Genomic DNA, 14,368 nt, shown 5'->3' on the forward strand with positions numbered 1-14,368 from the left:
ATACTGTTTTGATGTGTTCATTTAATAACAAGTTCTCTATTTTGCGTTTTTTAGGTATTTCATATTTATGGAAATTAAAACTCAACACATTCAGGCGTTATGAAATCCGAAACATAGCACTGAACATCAAAAAGTTGGTACTGAAATAAATAAGAACAATACTCGTAAAATATAATGTCGGTGCGTGTCGTTGATAGCCGACGCCTCGCATTACACAAACGAAGGGAAAGGCTGGTGCGGCGTGGCGGGACGGCGGGGGTACATTAACAGCTGATGGCGGGGGCGGCGGGCGCGGGCGGAGGGGGGCGCCGACGTCAGGTGTCCGACCTGCTGGCTCAGCTGTGATTGAGCGCGCCGCGCAGCGCTGCAGCCGCTGACTTGCAACGCATGTACATTGACCTTTTTGTTTATCATTTTTTTGTAAACATTACTCACTGAGCCGCGCTCGAAGGTAACAAAGTACGATTTAGAATGTATTGTCTTAGCAACTGCGGTGCGATGGCCCTATCGTAAACTCGTTTTGGAAATCGAGAGTCGGGTGACAAAAGCAAAGGCTGTTAATATTTTATGATTTTTAGTTGTTATTGTCACTTCAAAAAGATTTTGAGTGTTACAGCTAGAGCTTATTTTTATGTCCATATTCACTACACTTTGCTTTCATTAACGGGGCCTTAACAAAATTCAACGTTACATTTTAATCTTTACAAAAAAAGGCAACAACAACCTTCTAAAACTCTTGCAGTATTAATCACACCAACAAAAACGCACATGCAAAACTCCCATTCACAATCAACCCAATTTGAAATCCAAAAATAAATCGCGTACAAAAACAATAGGACTACAACAAAAGCGCTTCATCCGCTGTATTCGCTCGCTGCCATGTCTCGGACGACTGCGAGGAAATCCCGACTGAACTCGAACATACCTATAGCTATGTACTACATACCTACTGTTTATACATAATGCTATTATGTCGATTTATGTGTAAGTCAGCTGATCGCCATTGAAAGTGATTTGACTTTTGTTGTTATGGAACTTTTTTAATTTTTGACTTTCGTTTTAGATTCTCGTTTGTAGATTTGTAACTGTGGTTAATGGTTGTCAGAAGGCTAAAACTTTATCTTAACTAAAATCATCATCTTTCTGCCCTTATCCCAGTTTTCATTTGGCATCGCGTCTTCTTCTTCCGGACTTCCATTCTACTCTGTTATAGAATTAGTTCCTTATCTAGTCATCTTAGTTCCTTCTCTGCTCATCCTTTTTTCTTTAGCAATACCTACCTATCCTATTGTAGGTATATCCTGCTCCTCCTGGCAGGATTGCAAAATAACGTGTCGGAGCGAGTATAATGCCAAACATAGGAACTAACCACAGTATTACTAATCTTCCTTCTAATGTTTTTGGAACTACTCATAGCTATGTATTGGATCATTGCTATAAATTGGAACTAACTAAAGGATGTGTAAGGACTGGAGAGTTTGCTGGGGAGTTTGTTGCGCCACTTCTTCTTCCCAGTTGTTGACGTTCGAAAAGTGCTGATTTATCAGCCTAATTGAATAAACGTTTTTGAGTTTGAGTTTGAGTTAGGCCGGCTGCAACGCGTTAGAGCACCCTGCCTGCTAGCAAAGTTGTCGGCCGATGGTTGGTAGACAGTTTATTTTGAAGGCAGTCGAGAATCCTGTTATTTCTGTCTGATGCCGGTCGTTTCATCTCATCAAACGACATACCTATCTCTGGAGTAAAATTCCTTGAAAAAATTCGTCTATTTTGTCAAGAAGGTAGCATCTTATCCTACTGGATACCTGCAACGCGTAACAATATAAAATGCCCATGCTTGTCATTACAGGGAAGATAAACCTGCCAGGACCGCGGGATTGTTCGAAAGAGGTACTGCGGCCCTTGTGCATAAAAGGCTCCAGAGGGAACATACTGGGTCTTACTCAGTGATTGATTTGATGATTAAGAGCTTTTTAACGAATCTGGATGTGATTTTTATAAATAAACTAGCTTCTGCCAGCGGTTTCACCCGCATCCCGTAGGAACCACGGCACGAACCCGGATAAAAAGTAGCCTATAGGCTATCTAACACTGAAAGAATTTTTCAAATCGGACCAGTAGTTCCTGAGATTAGCGCATTCAAACAAAGAAACGAACAAACTCTTCAGCTTTATAATATTAGTATAGATACATATTCACGAGGAAAGCTTGACGTTACAAAGTTATCAAAAGTAACCGCAGCAGGGACGCAATGGTTTTTCAAATTTGTACATGTAACAGATGGTGTTTTGAAGGTAACTCAGCGTAGCTGTCTGTGTTATTTATCGATTTCAAATAATAAATAAATCAAGCCATTTTATATGAGAACGTAGCATGCAGCCTGCATACTGAACTGCATGCACCAATATAAATTTATAATAAATTCCCCCACAAAACCATCGCTATGAACAATAATTCATTCATAACTTTCGAGTTTTAAATCGCGCGGGAAAACGCAGCTGTGGGTAATGGCACTTTCATAAATAAATCAAAATGCCAATCAATCAGCTTTTACGAACTCTTCGACGAAAATGACACGATTTAACACAATTAAACCATTTAAAATCATTACGTGTTCGACGTAAGTGTAAATAAACGTTAATCTAATCGATTAGTATTACGATTAACGCCGATGATCGAATGAATTCGAATGATTCATTCATTAAGTGCGACGTGCTCGAGGTGGGAGGCGGGTGGCGCGAAACCACCACAGACTATAAATGGAGACTGCTAAGCTATTCTGCATAGGCTGTATGTACATTCTTGGAAAATTAGAAAATTATAACTTTCTTCGGTTTTGGTCGGTTTTGCGTGATCATTTGATTTGTCCACAGAGAGATTATCTGGTTAAGTAGTAATATTAGATATGATTTTGTAAAATTAAGTGTTCCATAAGTAAGGTCATAAATATTATGGAATGCTCATTACTTATGTACAGCGAAAGTACGAAATGTAATTTTTATGTCCGAAATTACCGACTTATTAACGCTTAAATCATTAAGAAAGCTGATTACCGAAATTAAAGCCGCATGGAAAGCAAGAATCCGTTTTAATCACCATTATAAAGAAACTGCGGTATCTCCACTAAAATGCTCCAACTCCCAGCATCAAGTTCTGACCCGGAATCGAACCGGCTTTCGAGCTGTCTGCTAAAAAAAGTTTTGACTTAAAATTTTATAACCTGTATTCCATTACGGCGCTCCCGCGAATCGATACCGCGTTCCGAATTTAAAATGTCGTGTCCCCGCCATTTTTGCCGGATCTAATGAACTATTAAACTGCAATTTGGATGCGCGATGGCTGTTAGATGGCGCTGTGCGCACGTATTGATCGCGCGATGGGGGCCAAATATCTCGACATCGGGTTCTGCCAAGTCACGGAATGTATTGCTAGCTATTGTGGCGAAAAATGGGGGGTTGAGATGAGCGTGGAATGCCTGCCCGCGCTTAGTGACGCGACGATTTATGCGAGCCGCGCCGCGCACTGCGTGAGCTTTTTTGCTCCTTTCAGTTTTGATGAGTGTCCAAAAGTTTTTATGGATGCCCCTGTGGTACAAAAATGGGCATGTTCATTTTTAACTCGCCCTAACTGAAATTGTGTTATAAAAAAGCTGGTCCTTTGATACCCAGAAATACAAAAGTCTTCTAAATGCAAAAATATGACTTGATCATCTCTAATACCATACTTATACCGTAGAGATGCAAACATATCAAGAATAAACTATCATAAACACAAACACATAAAATCTTAGCGTCCCCATAAACACGAAGGGGTGTTAGTAAGTTCCATACACGATACACGCTACTTTCTGATACATAATTACAAAGGCGCTGAAATATGAATACAGCTTGGTATTTCCGAAATGCGGGCACGGCGGCAATTACACTATGTGAATATTTTACCGATGGGATATTGAAGAACTTGCCTTGTAATGTTATATTAATTAACTATTGCAATAACATTGTATGTACATTATAATAAATATCTCATATCTGAAAGGTTCTTAGGTACATTATTTGATGAGTGCAGTAGGTACTAACGTAGTTATTAAATGATGATGATGATTGACGAGCCTTCGATAAACGCCGCATCTTGACGTTCAAAGAACTCTTGATAAAAAGTAATAGTACTGACACCTAGTTTATTCTTTATTACCGATCTAATTAGACAAGATTAGGCCTACGTGCTTCAATTAGCATCAGAACCCTTCTAACAGCTTCGTCATACAAATAGAAATCTCATGGGAAAATGCCTTTCCCATTTATACATACACCATGAGGGTAGCTACTCGTATCAATAAATTAGTAACTTTGGCAATTTCCCGATAATTTTCAATAAAGTTTGTTGATTAAATTATGAAGGGTCGATAGTAATTTAATTTTTATTAGTACCTACTGGCGCCCTCTGGTGACAAGTTTCGTACTGTGTAGTGAATAAAGCGCCATCTAGCGGTGATTGGAAGTCAACGTTAAGGACCGAAGCAAAGTCTTTTGAAGTATAAATATTAGTTCACTATGTTACCGAAAGAGGGATTTCAAGTTCTAAAGTATCGTGATTTTTTTTCTTATACATACCTACATTTATGTTGTTAAAGGAAACTCAAAGAAAGTATTGGAGATTATATTTGCAAAAATGTAAGTATAAAAAATATTTTCACATTGTCGTTTATGGTAAAGACAGTTTCTCTAGATGTCAGGGTAGTTCGTTGTATCTCACAGGGTACGTCAGTTGGTTCCCTCGGTCCCAAGAATACAGCTCCTGAAAATTAAAAAAAAAACATAAAGTAAAAGTAGTTTTATTTAAATGTCTAATGGTGTTTATTTACATAGATATTTAGATAAAGTTATAAAACAACGCTTGAAAAGTGAGAATGTAAAGATATTGTTCCTATTCAGACTTAATTACTTTAAATATGCAAATAAATCTTTACATATTAAAGAAAACTAAAAGATCTAAGGACTGGGTTTTATGATCTTTTCAATTCCCCAGTTTTACCGAAAAGAAAAATTCAGTACTGCAAAAATCAAGTAATATTTCAAGTATTCATTTTAAAAAAGCTGCACTAACCTTATGCATATGATCGTATCCAAGTTGCGTGGTCTTTCTGAAAGGGTTGGTGAACTGCAATGCCACTTCTATCTGCTTATTCAGGTATAGATCTATGGCGACCGACACTTTGCTCTCTCGCTCTGTTGCCGAGTCTAACGCGTAGAGTACACCACAGACTATGAACATTTCACCTACCTGTTGAATTAAACAAAAAAGAGTTTTTAACACAAGCTTCCACCCGTGATTTTACGTGCCCCGGGCAATACCTACTATGTGAAAAAGTAGCATAGATAGTCTTCCTGGATAAATGTGCTTTTTAAAACTGAATGAATTTCAGTCATATCAAATCAAACCATGCAGTAGCTCTAGCCAGAGGTTAGCGCATTCAAGCAAAAGACCGAAGTGCGGTACTCCTAGCCATAGTTTAGTTGTATCCTATAATCTTCGGTTCGAACTAGGAGGAGCCTTCATCAAAGCAGTTACGAAAAAAAAATTACTTTGTACTCACTTGTTTATGATTCAAAGAAATATTCCAAATGTAGTCAATATTCAGTCCATCCTTGTTGGGATCAAAGCTGAGCTGCAAAAAAAACGTATTTTTATGAGAGACTTTTCTTGCTTATCAAAAATACAAGATCCATTCTTTTGATCTTTATGTCGTTATTCTTACCAGAGATAATAATTTGAGATTAGTTGTAGGTATGGGGGAAAATGTCTAAATTCTATCTTTAGGAAGCAAATCAATAGATAGATATATAACTTATTGGGAATGACAATAATCATTATTCATGACCATTAATCATTAATTCATGTTCAATACCTTAGCTACAGCAGTGTTGTTAGACGATTCTATTGAGTATATCGCCCAAAGACCATTGTCATCCGCACTGAAGTCTACCTGGAATAAATAAAAATATGGAAAGTTGAATATACATTATCCATTACATGAGCTTTTCAGTCTTCATAAAACGTTAAGAGTAAACGACCGATAGTCGACCCGATGGTTGGCAATCGTTGGTTTTAAAAGAAAATCTCGATTCCAATCAAAGATTTCGGTCGTTCTGATATCGGCTAAATACCTGATTCATCTTCAGACTGATTTATGAGTCCAAAAAAGCTATCGGCCTAAAGCATTGCAGTGTTCAAACTGTGATCAAAATAATGCTTGCTTTAGTTGGGTTTCATCCACATGGGAATAATTCGGGATAGATCCGGAAAATATCAGACAACGGCGGCAGCGTCCGGTTGTCGTCCCGCGGGGATGTGGAAAAATATCTTTTGTGGCTTTTTGGTCAGCCAGCAATCACTATTGGCGTTAGGATCAAAAGTTTAAGGTTTTCTTGTATTGGAGGTAGGTTGCCAGATACAGGTATTACAGTTCCGGGACAATTCGAGGATTACGAAAAAATTATGAACATTTTTAATATCTACCAATATAATTTGTTTGCCCCTACTCAGAATTCGCATGTGCGAAGACTGTTTTTGCCAAATGACTCGCGAAATATGGGCTCACTTATTTAGAGCGAACAATTTTAATGATTTTTTAAACAATGTTAGTCTTTGAGAGAATTTACCTGATTATGTTGTGAAGTATACAGTCGACCATCAGCGTGGGGCAGCTTGACAGACTTGATGCGGCTCTGCGTCAGGTCGTACCTGATGATGTCGCCAGGGTTGCCTGACTCGTTGGCTTGGTAGAAGAATGAGCCGCTGTATACTACGTGCCCATTGCCCTGGAAGAGAATTAACAGTCTAAGTAATTAATTGCAAAGATACGTCTTCGACTAGGATTAGAGGATGAAATTCTGAGTTTATTATATAGTCTTTCTTTCCATTTTTATTTGAGGTTGCTTAAGTTTATGGACATTAAATAAATTCAGAAAAAAGCACCGGGTGCTAGGATTGTGGAGCTCAGATTGGAGTTGATAGTCGCTTTATGTAACCATTGATTATATTATAAATGGTTCTCACATACATTGGTTGGTTCAGACTTACGGCTTTAGGAACCAAATCTGATACTCACAAAGAATGGTTTCTGCAGTTTATGGTACTCATCCACGTGGTCTTGCTTGAAGCTTGTTTTAGTTCTGTACTCTCTCAGTCGCTCCACGTCCGTTTCTTGCGTGGTCCACAATTTTTCCCTCTAGAAGGATTAAATAACAATGATAAAATAAAGGAATAGTTATGGTTAATGAATTGGCGTCACGCAGACGAACTTATTACTTACTTTTTTAAAATAATAAGTACATGTAATAGCGCTTTTCTGCTTGGAAAAAAGAGTGAAGAGTATGGCTGGTGACACGCATAGGTATAGTGCGCGGGATTATAAATAGCTTAGGAATTATATCACACCTCATAATGTGTGAAGAGGAATGTGTTATTTTTATCTCACCTGAGCATCGGAGCCATTGGAGTCTCTAAGCCAAGCTCCAAAGGTTTCTTCTTTGTAACGATGGTAAACTGGCTTACCAATAGCATAAAGCTGACAATCTGGAAATGATAACATTAATATAGTAGATACAGTCAACTTCAGGTCAGTTGTAACAGTTTTATAGGAAAATCGTACTTATTACTATTGAGTTAAGGGCATGACGCTGCGGGTTGTTCGAAAAAGATACCGCGGCCCTGGTACATAAAAGGCCTACGACGGAACACGACGGTTTTTAGTCAGTAAGAGTCTGACACTCCCTCACCGCTGCTAACAAACAGCAGGAGGGGTCATTCGATGATTTTTGACGTCGCCGCGTCGTTAAAAAAAAGGGCATGACAGTTACCACTAATGTGCGGTCTACCGTACAATGGGTATATGTTATTTTTTTAGTATAATGAGTAATATTAGCGTATTTCCCGCTCAGCGATACAATGTAGCTATAAGACATTTCTCTTGACTATGTATATGTTTCAGATGTTTGGCGTCAAAGCACTACAGACGGAGGGACAGAGTTACTTTCGCTGTTATTACATTACTGAAAAGACGATTACAAAAAAAATGTAGGTGAAGTGGTTATAAAACAAGTTACTCACTAGTATTCCTCCTAGGCTTATGTCCAGTAGTTCCATTCATGGAAGTGATGAGTAGCTGAGCGCGATCACAGCGAGGACATGTCGGACAGCGCTGGACCTCACACAGCTCCTCGTAAGAAGTCAGGGTGGGGGGCCTGGAGCCATATTCTACTGGCTGCTGCTTTGGCACGTTCTCGTGGTTCGGTCCAGGGTCTGAAAAGAAAGAGGAGGAAAGGAGTTCCTCGTTGTTATAAATGGCGTGTTTGTTGTTCTGAATACACTGACTTCTTCAGCAGAAAATATATTAATTCTGTAATCGTACAAATTGTTGCATAAATCAGTGTTAAAGCTACCCTATGTTTTCATGTTAGCCTTGTAATAATTCAAATATATTTTATTACGCGGATGAAAAGAACTCTAGGTTCCTTCAGATGTTTAGAAAAAGCCTTAAAATACCAACTCACATCTCAAAGTAATATCTCCCTTAACAGTCTGATTATTAAGTTCATTTTTGGCTACACAGCTGTACGTCCTTAGATCGCTCTCCCTCACTCCTGGGATCTCAAGCCTGAGGATCCACCTCCAGGGGTCACCAGTTGGAGCTATCTCAGTCTTGTACCGAAGACCTTCAAGAGTTATGCCGTCCATTTCCCAGGCTAGGACTGGCTCTGGCCACGCTTGGATCTGATTAAGAAAAGATAGGTTATTAATACTTTTACACAAACAAGAGAGTATATTACGTGAGAGGCAATACCACACATCATTGAACATAAGTTTTAAGGCAGCAATCTATGTAGAATTAGATTAATTTGTGTGGAATCGTCACCTTACCTCACATTCGATCTTTACAGTCTTGTTGGTGACATACACGACGTTATTCGGCACCCGTATGTAAGGACTGACTGAAACAATTAGGAGACATGAATTTTTTTTGAGGATAAACAACCTACAACAACCGAACTTTTAGTAGTCTACCGGATTACACTAGTTTTAATGACAATGTAATGAAATCTCTATAGGTAGATATTGCTTATTTGAAATCAATTCGACACAAGTTGTTTTAGACACCAACTACCCCATATATTTTTCAAATGTCCACAACTTTCCGAACCGATTTCGATCGACCCATTTTACCACGAACGCTAACAGACATCGTTACTCTTTTGTTTGTGTTGTTGTACTTACAATGGACTTCGACGTCAGTTGTCTGGTTGGCAGAAGGTAGCATGCCGTTGTTGGCCAGACAGACGTACTTGCCGGTGTGCCAGCGAGACACGTTGGGTATGTTCAGCACGTGGCCGGCTACTGAGGCGTCGCGCCAGGAGCCCTGAGAAGATAGGATTTGTAGTTTGTTAATTAAGAAATGTTCTATGATTTCATTATTACTAAAGTATATAAACATTTTATAAGTATTTCGGTATTTATAATGTTAGTGATGATATATGGGTTGTATCTTCTGTTTTTTATTCTAACTATCCCATAACGGGCCTGCTGGAAGAGATTTCTTAGGAAATAAGCTGCGCATTTGTACTATTTGAAATTTCATATATTTATTATTTGTTTTTGTACATAAAGTAATAAATTAAAAAACTCCAATCTACTGAACGTATTTTTCTGAACGCATTTAATTTTATCTTTAAAACTACTCGTTTTGTTTTCTTGACCCAGTTTTCGCGGACGGACGGTTACAGCCTTTTCAAAATCACGTTTTTACTCTTGTAGCCCAAAAAATATTTAAAAAGTACGAGCACAACATTTCTGTAGTGCTAATTACTAGGCCTTGTCAATGGTAGCTTAAAATAAACCTAGAATAAACAAGACTTCATCCTGACACGACGATGACCCTTTTCATAATTATTTATGAAGACTTATAGCTGTTAAGAAAGTTGCTCCAGAAAAACAAGTAAGTACCACTAGTTCCCTACATTGTTTTTGCTATGCTGTAAGCTTTTCTTGTAAAACTACATAAACATTTTCTCTGGAACAGGGGCGTGGCGGGCACTACGCCAGGACCGTTATGCGCCTGGAAACTGGGCCATTCGAATACAGCACAAATGCATACAAAGATACAGCAGGATTACGGCTATGAAATACTCGTAGTTAATAGATTTTTTTTACCTATGCACTATGTATATATTTTGTATAGCTTTATAAAGCTTTAATGTCCTGATTCAGTCCTCAATGAAGACTTAGATAAAAAAAATACAAGTAACAGTATTATTGTTCTCGTCTGTTAAAGTACTGCATCTCACAGAACAACGCAGAAATACTGGATTGACTAGCTTCAACGTACTCCATACAACGGACATGTAAGTCGTTGAAACTACTAAAATGTAAGCAAATGCATTTTTTCATAAAACTTGATCTATCTTTGCAGTATAGAGCTGAACATTTGAAAACCTCACCTGAATAACAGCAGTTCCATCATATCGCCTCCACTCCACGGTGGGCTCCGGGCGACCCATGGGGTTACAGCTGATGCGCATGGTGTCACCCTCCCGGACTATCACTCGAGTTTGGTCCTCTAGGGTGACAGATAGAAAGAACAGTATTATACGATGATGATGGAATACTTTTTAGTTTTTAATTTCATTCTGGAGCTTATTAAGAGAGGAGTCACGCACGATGTGACTTTTTTAAAATGGAAAAAAAAATGACTCTCAATATAGTGATGTATAATTTTGCTTAAGAGACTTTTACTATGAGAGAACGCCAAAAATTGGTGCTTGTCACTTCCGAATTGAGTACAAACTTACGAGCAAAAGTAGGTGGTATAAACAGTTCTTTCTCCAACGTATAGTTGTATATGGAAAGCCCTGGTCTGCCGGGAGCACCGTCGCGACCATCGTTACCTCTCTGGCCTTTAGAACCAATTGGTCCTTTGTCACCCTTTGGTCCTCTTATGCCTGGTGGACCAGGGGCTCCAGCCCTACCTGTAGAAAATACGCAAATTACGACTCTTGTAAGATCTAGTTCTTTGTACACTATTAATTTAATTTAAAAAAAATGCAGTTTTAAAGTAAGCGCACAGCATAAAAGTAAATTAAAGATTTGTAAGAACTTCCTTTTACCTATGACAAACAGTTACTAAATCTGAATATGGAAACAACTATGTACTGAGTTTAAATAACTAAATAAATTTTCACCCATGTTTTATGTCACAATAACTCTTACCGTCTTTTCCATCCTTTCCGTTCTTGCCCGGGCTGCCATCCCTACCAGGGACTCCATCACGCCCATCCTTGCCTGGGGCCCCGTCGGCACCATTGCGGCCTGACATACCGTCTAGACCCGGTTCACCAGGCACCCCATCTCGACCATCCAGTCCTGGATTGCCGGGGAAACCGCGTTCGCCTAACGAGAGGCACAAGAGATAAGGGTTATTTAAAAATATAAGTAGGTATATGGATATAACGAATGAGATCCGAAGAATGGGTAGGCTTCATAAATCAATTTAATTATAAAACCTATTCAATAATTCGAGCACATTTTCGTAAGTGGCTAGATGGTGCCTTGAATACTAATCTGACTTGAAGTAAAAACACTTTCTGGATCCAAAAAATATTTCTGTGTAATACTTTAAATATCACGTAGAGTTCGCTATTTAAATAAAATTAACATGATTATCCTCTATAATTTCAAAGTTACCTTTAGGACCAGGTGGTCCCATAGGTCCTCTGCCTCCAGAATGGCCAGGAGTTCCAGGGGCCCCAGCATCTCCTCTCTCCCCTTTAGGACCAGGTAACCCAGTCGGTCCTTTGGGTCCCTGAACTCCGGGAGGACAGTAATCCTGGGTCGCTTTGCAGAAACCTTGTACTACTTTGTACTGAAAATGACGATAACCACAATAGTCAAGGGTGAATTGTTTATATATTGAAAATGTATGTATTTAACATAAACATTCAAGTAGTCTTCCTTCAGTATATTATGTACCTTATTCAACGTACCCATTTAATGCAGATGGTTAATATAAAAATAATGTTTATTAACTAAAAGTATTTTTTACAATCTGTGTACATTAACGTTGAGATATTGAGATTTGATGCCGATACAATGAATAAGAGACTATGCAACAAATGACTACTAATTAAATAATTTTATCGCATTCGGTTTAAAGACCTGTTTACCTTTAAAATACCGGCGCTAAATTTAAATTAAGTACTTACAGGAACTCTCGAGTAGCTGGTCAACCAAACCCAAGTGTCTCCACCTGGGGCAGGTCCTTTAGCGCCAGTCTTCCTCATCTCTGCTGCATCTTTCTCTTCAAGCTCCGGCCTCATTTTAGGGTTAAAGAACTCCACGTGAGGAGTCACGGTATTATCTTCTTGGTTGACTGATTGTTTCTGAAGATTTAATGGCAAACATGAATTGGAAGAAGGAGGAAGACCGAAGAAAAGATGGATTGATTATCTAAAGATGACATGAATATGAAGGGAATGAGTATGACGACTAACAGAGGAATGGTAGAACATAGTACTAACCTTAAATAAAATATAATAATATTACAGGAATAGGACAGGAAGAAGAAGAAGGGAATACATTAGGATAAAATACTACGGATCTAAGGACCAGTGTTTGGGTTCTACGAAATTGAAGTGCTTATTGACCGATTAAATTAAAGTGGATTCGCAGACGTAGGTGTTACGCGTACTACTGGCGTACGTAGCCGGTACTAGGTACATTTAGATGTTTTTAACGTTAAAATTTATTTAAGAAAAAAAAGCGTACATGTATACGTAGAGCAAGTTAATATTGAAGTTATCAAAAATTAAAAAAAAATCACATAAAAACTTTTCATAAACTATGTAAGTATGTAGTACCTACAAGATTTTATTAAAACCTGTATGTGAAAACTTTGATCTAGATAAATATAGATAAAGGGTTTTATACAGTATTTATAGAACACAGCTACTTCCGCATTATCTCTTACTTCGGTCCTTACATCTACTTACCAACATAGCCTCCCTTTTTAGTCGATGCGAAGTACTTCCACTGATCTCCATCAAATACGCATCAATTTTCTCCTCTATCCTTTCATCTAGAACATTCTTCAATAACTTTCTAGCTTCTACATCAAAATTCACTTCACTATTACCCACATAACTATACGTCTGTACTATTAAAGACACAACAGCGAACACACAAGCAATCACCGAAAGTTTTTTACAGCAAAACGGTTCTAAGTCCGTTGACACTCTTCTTTTTGGACTAGACCTCATTTTCTTAGCTACACATATTTTTTGCCCCAAAAAGCAAGTCCCGAAACACTCCAAAATTTTCTATAAGTTATTTTAATTCAATTCGCGATCATATTCGTTGTAGTCCGATTTTTTGGGAGACTAACACGTGTTAGCCGTTTGAGATGTGTGACTGTAATCCCGACCAATGTAGACCTTCCGGTACGATACGAGTAGTTGCACAACGCCCGCCGATAACCAATTGAGTCCCGGACTATTAAACCAATGAACTAACTCAATCAGACATCGACAGCCGTACGAGCTGTTTGTTTGAATTTGTTTCAAATGAAACAACGGATTTTTAGTTTTCATCACGTTTATTTGTAAGAGATTTAGAAAAGATAGTTTAAATTCATAAATAAGAAAGGCCTTTATGAAAAATACTTAAGTCAGTGTTGAGTCCACATTATAATTGACTTGCTGTTTCAAGCAGTTTCACCCGCGTCCTGAGTAACAGAGTACCCTGATAAAACATAGGCCATATCCATATTCAGCGGGGTTAGTGTAGCTTGCGAATAGTAAATTATTTAAACAAACAATAAAATCTTTCCTGTTTAGTGTAGATTACCGTTTCAGCAAAGAAAGTCAAGAAAGAAAAGAAGTCGCTGCTATAAAGACTTCTTGTGCATCTAAAATTCTACGATAGCAATAACCCTTTCTCCAACAAATAATACATTACCATTCTATATCATGTTGATAACATGTTAACCCAAAAAAACAGAACGAAAAAATCAGTACTAAGCAAAAAGTTTGCTAGAACAATAACCATAATTTCAGTCTAGGTACATAAATGTCAGCGCTTTATTTGCCTGAAAAAGCCATGAAAGCGAAACCTTCAAGACAAAGTTTGTGCTTAATTAAGTAGCTTTTACACGCAACAGGAGTATTATAAACTTGGAGTATAAAGTTCATTTTAATAAGTGTTTGAGGAAAGTGAATCTTAACACGGTAGCATTAGGGTCCGTTTACAAGTAATACCTTAAAACTCAGGACACCGTTACCTGTCCTAGTACATTAAGGGCTTACGAAGGAACATGGTGGGT

General features: G+C 38.2%; 1 protein-coding gene across 1 annotated transcript; it reads right to left on the reverse strand.

Annotated features, from left to right (window-relative positions):
* Positions 1-4,641: 4,641 nt before the first annotated feature.
* Positions 4,642-13,518, reverse strand: LOC110379736 (uncharacterized). The gene is made up of 17 exons (XM_064038305.1): positions 13,041-13,518; positions 12,255-12,431; positions 11,737-11,914; positions 11,263-11,442; positions 10,845-11,021; positions 10,494-10,612; positions 9,274-9,415; positions 8,920-8,990; positions 8,553-8,772; positions 8,110-8,301; positions 7,478-7,575; positions 7,109-7,228; positions 6,660-6,818; positions 5,906-5,983; positions 5,594-5,665; positions 5,104-5,280; positions 4,642-4,794 (listed from the first exon to the last, which is right to left on the reverse strand). The coding sequence occupies exons 1-17, from the start codon at positions 13,305-13,307 to the stop codon at positions 4,729-4,731; spliced, it is 2,493 nt and encodes an 830-aa protein (XP_063894375.1). The 5' UTR covers positions 13,308-13,518; the 3' UTR covers positions 4,642-4,728.
* Positions 13,519-14,368: the final 850 nt, after the last annotated feature.

This window comes from Helicoverpa armigera, chromosome 15 (assembly GCF_030705265.1).
Source record: "Helicoverpa armigera isolate CAAS_96S chromosome 15, ASM3070526v1, whole genome shotgun sequence".
NCBI lineage: Eukaryota > Metazoa > Arthropoda > Insecta > Lepidoptera > Noctuidae > Helicoverpa > Helicoverpa armigera.

What these genes read in the sequence shown, in the direction of transcription:
- LOC110379736 (XM_064038305.1), bottom strand. Translation starts at nt 13,307, where the DNA reads ATGAGGTCTAGTCCAAAAAGAAGAGTGTCAACGGACTTAGAACCGTTT. An exon ending in GGGAGATATTACTTTGAGAT is followed by an intron (nt 8,302 to 8,552) that starts GTGAGTTGGTAT and finishes CTTTCTTTTCAG; the next exon opens with ACCCTGGACCGAACCACGAG. An exon ending in GATACGATCATATGCATAAG is followed by an intron (nt 4,795 to 5,103) that starts GTTAGTGCAGCT and finishes TTTAATTTTCAG; the next exon opens with GAGCTGTATTCTTGGGACCG.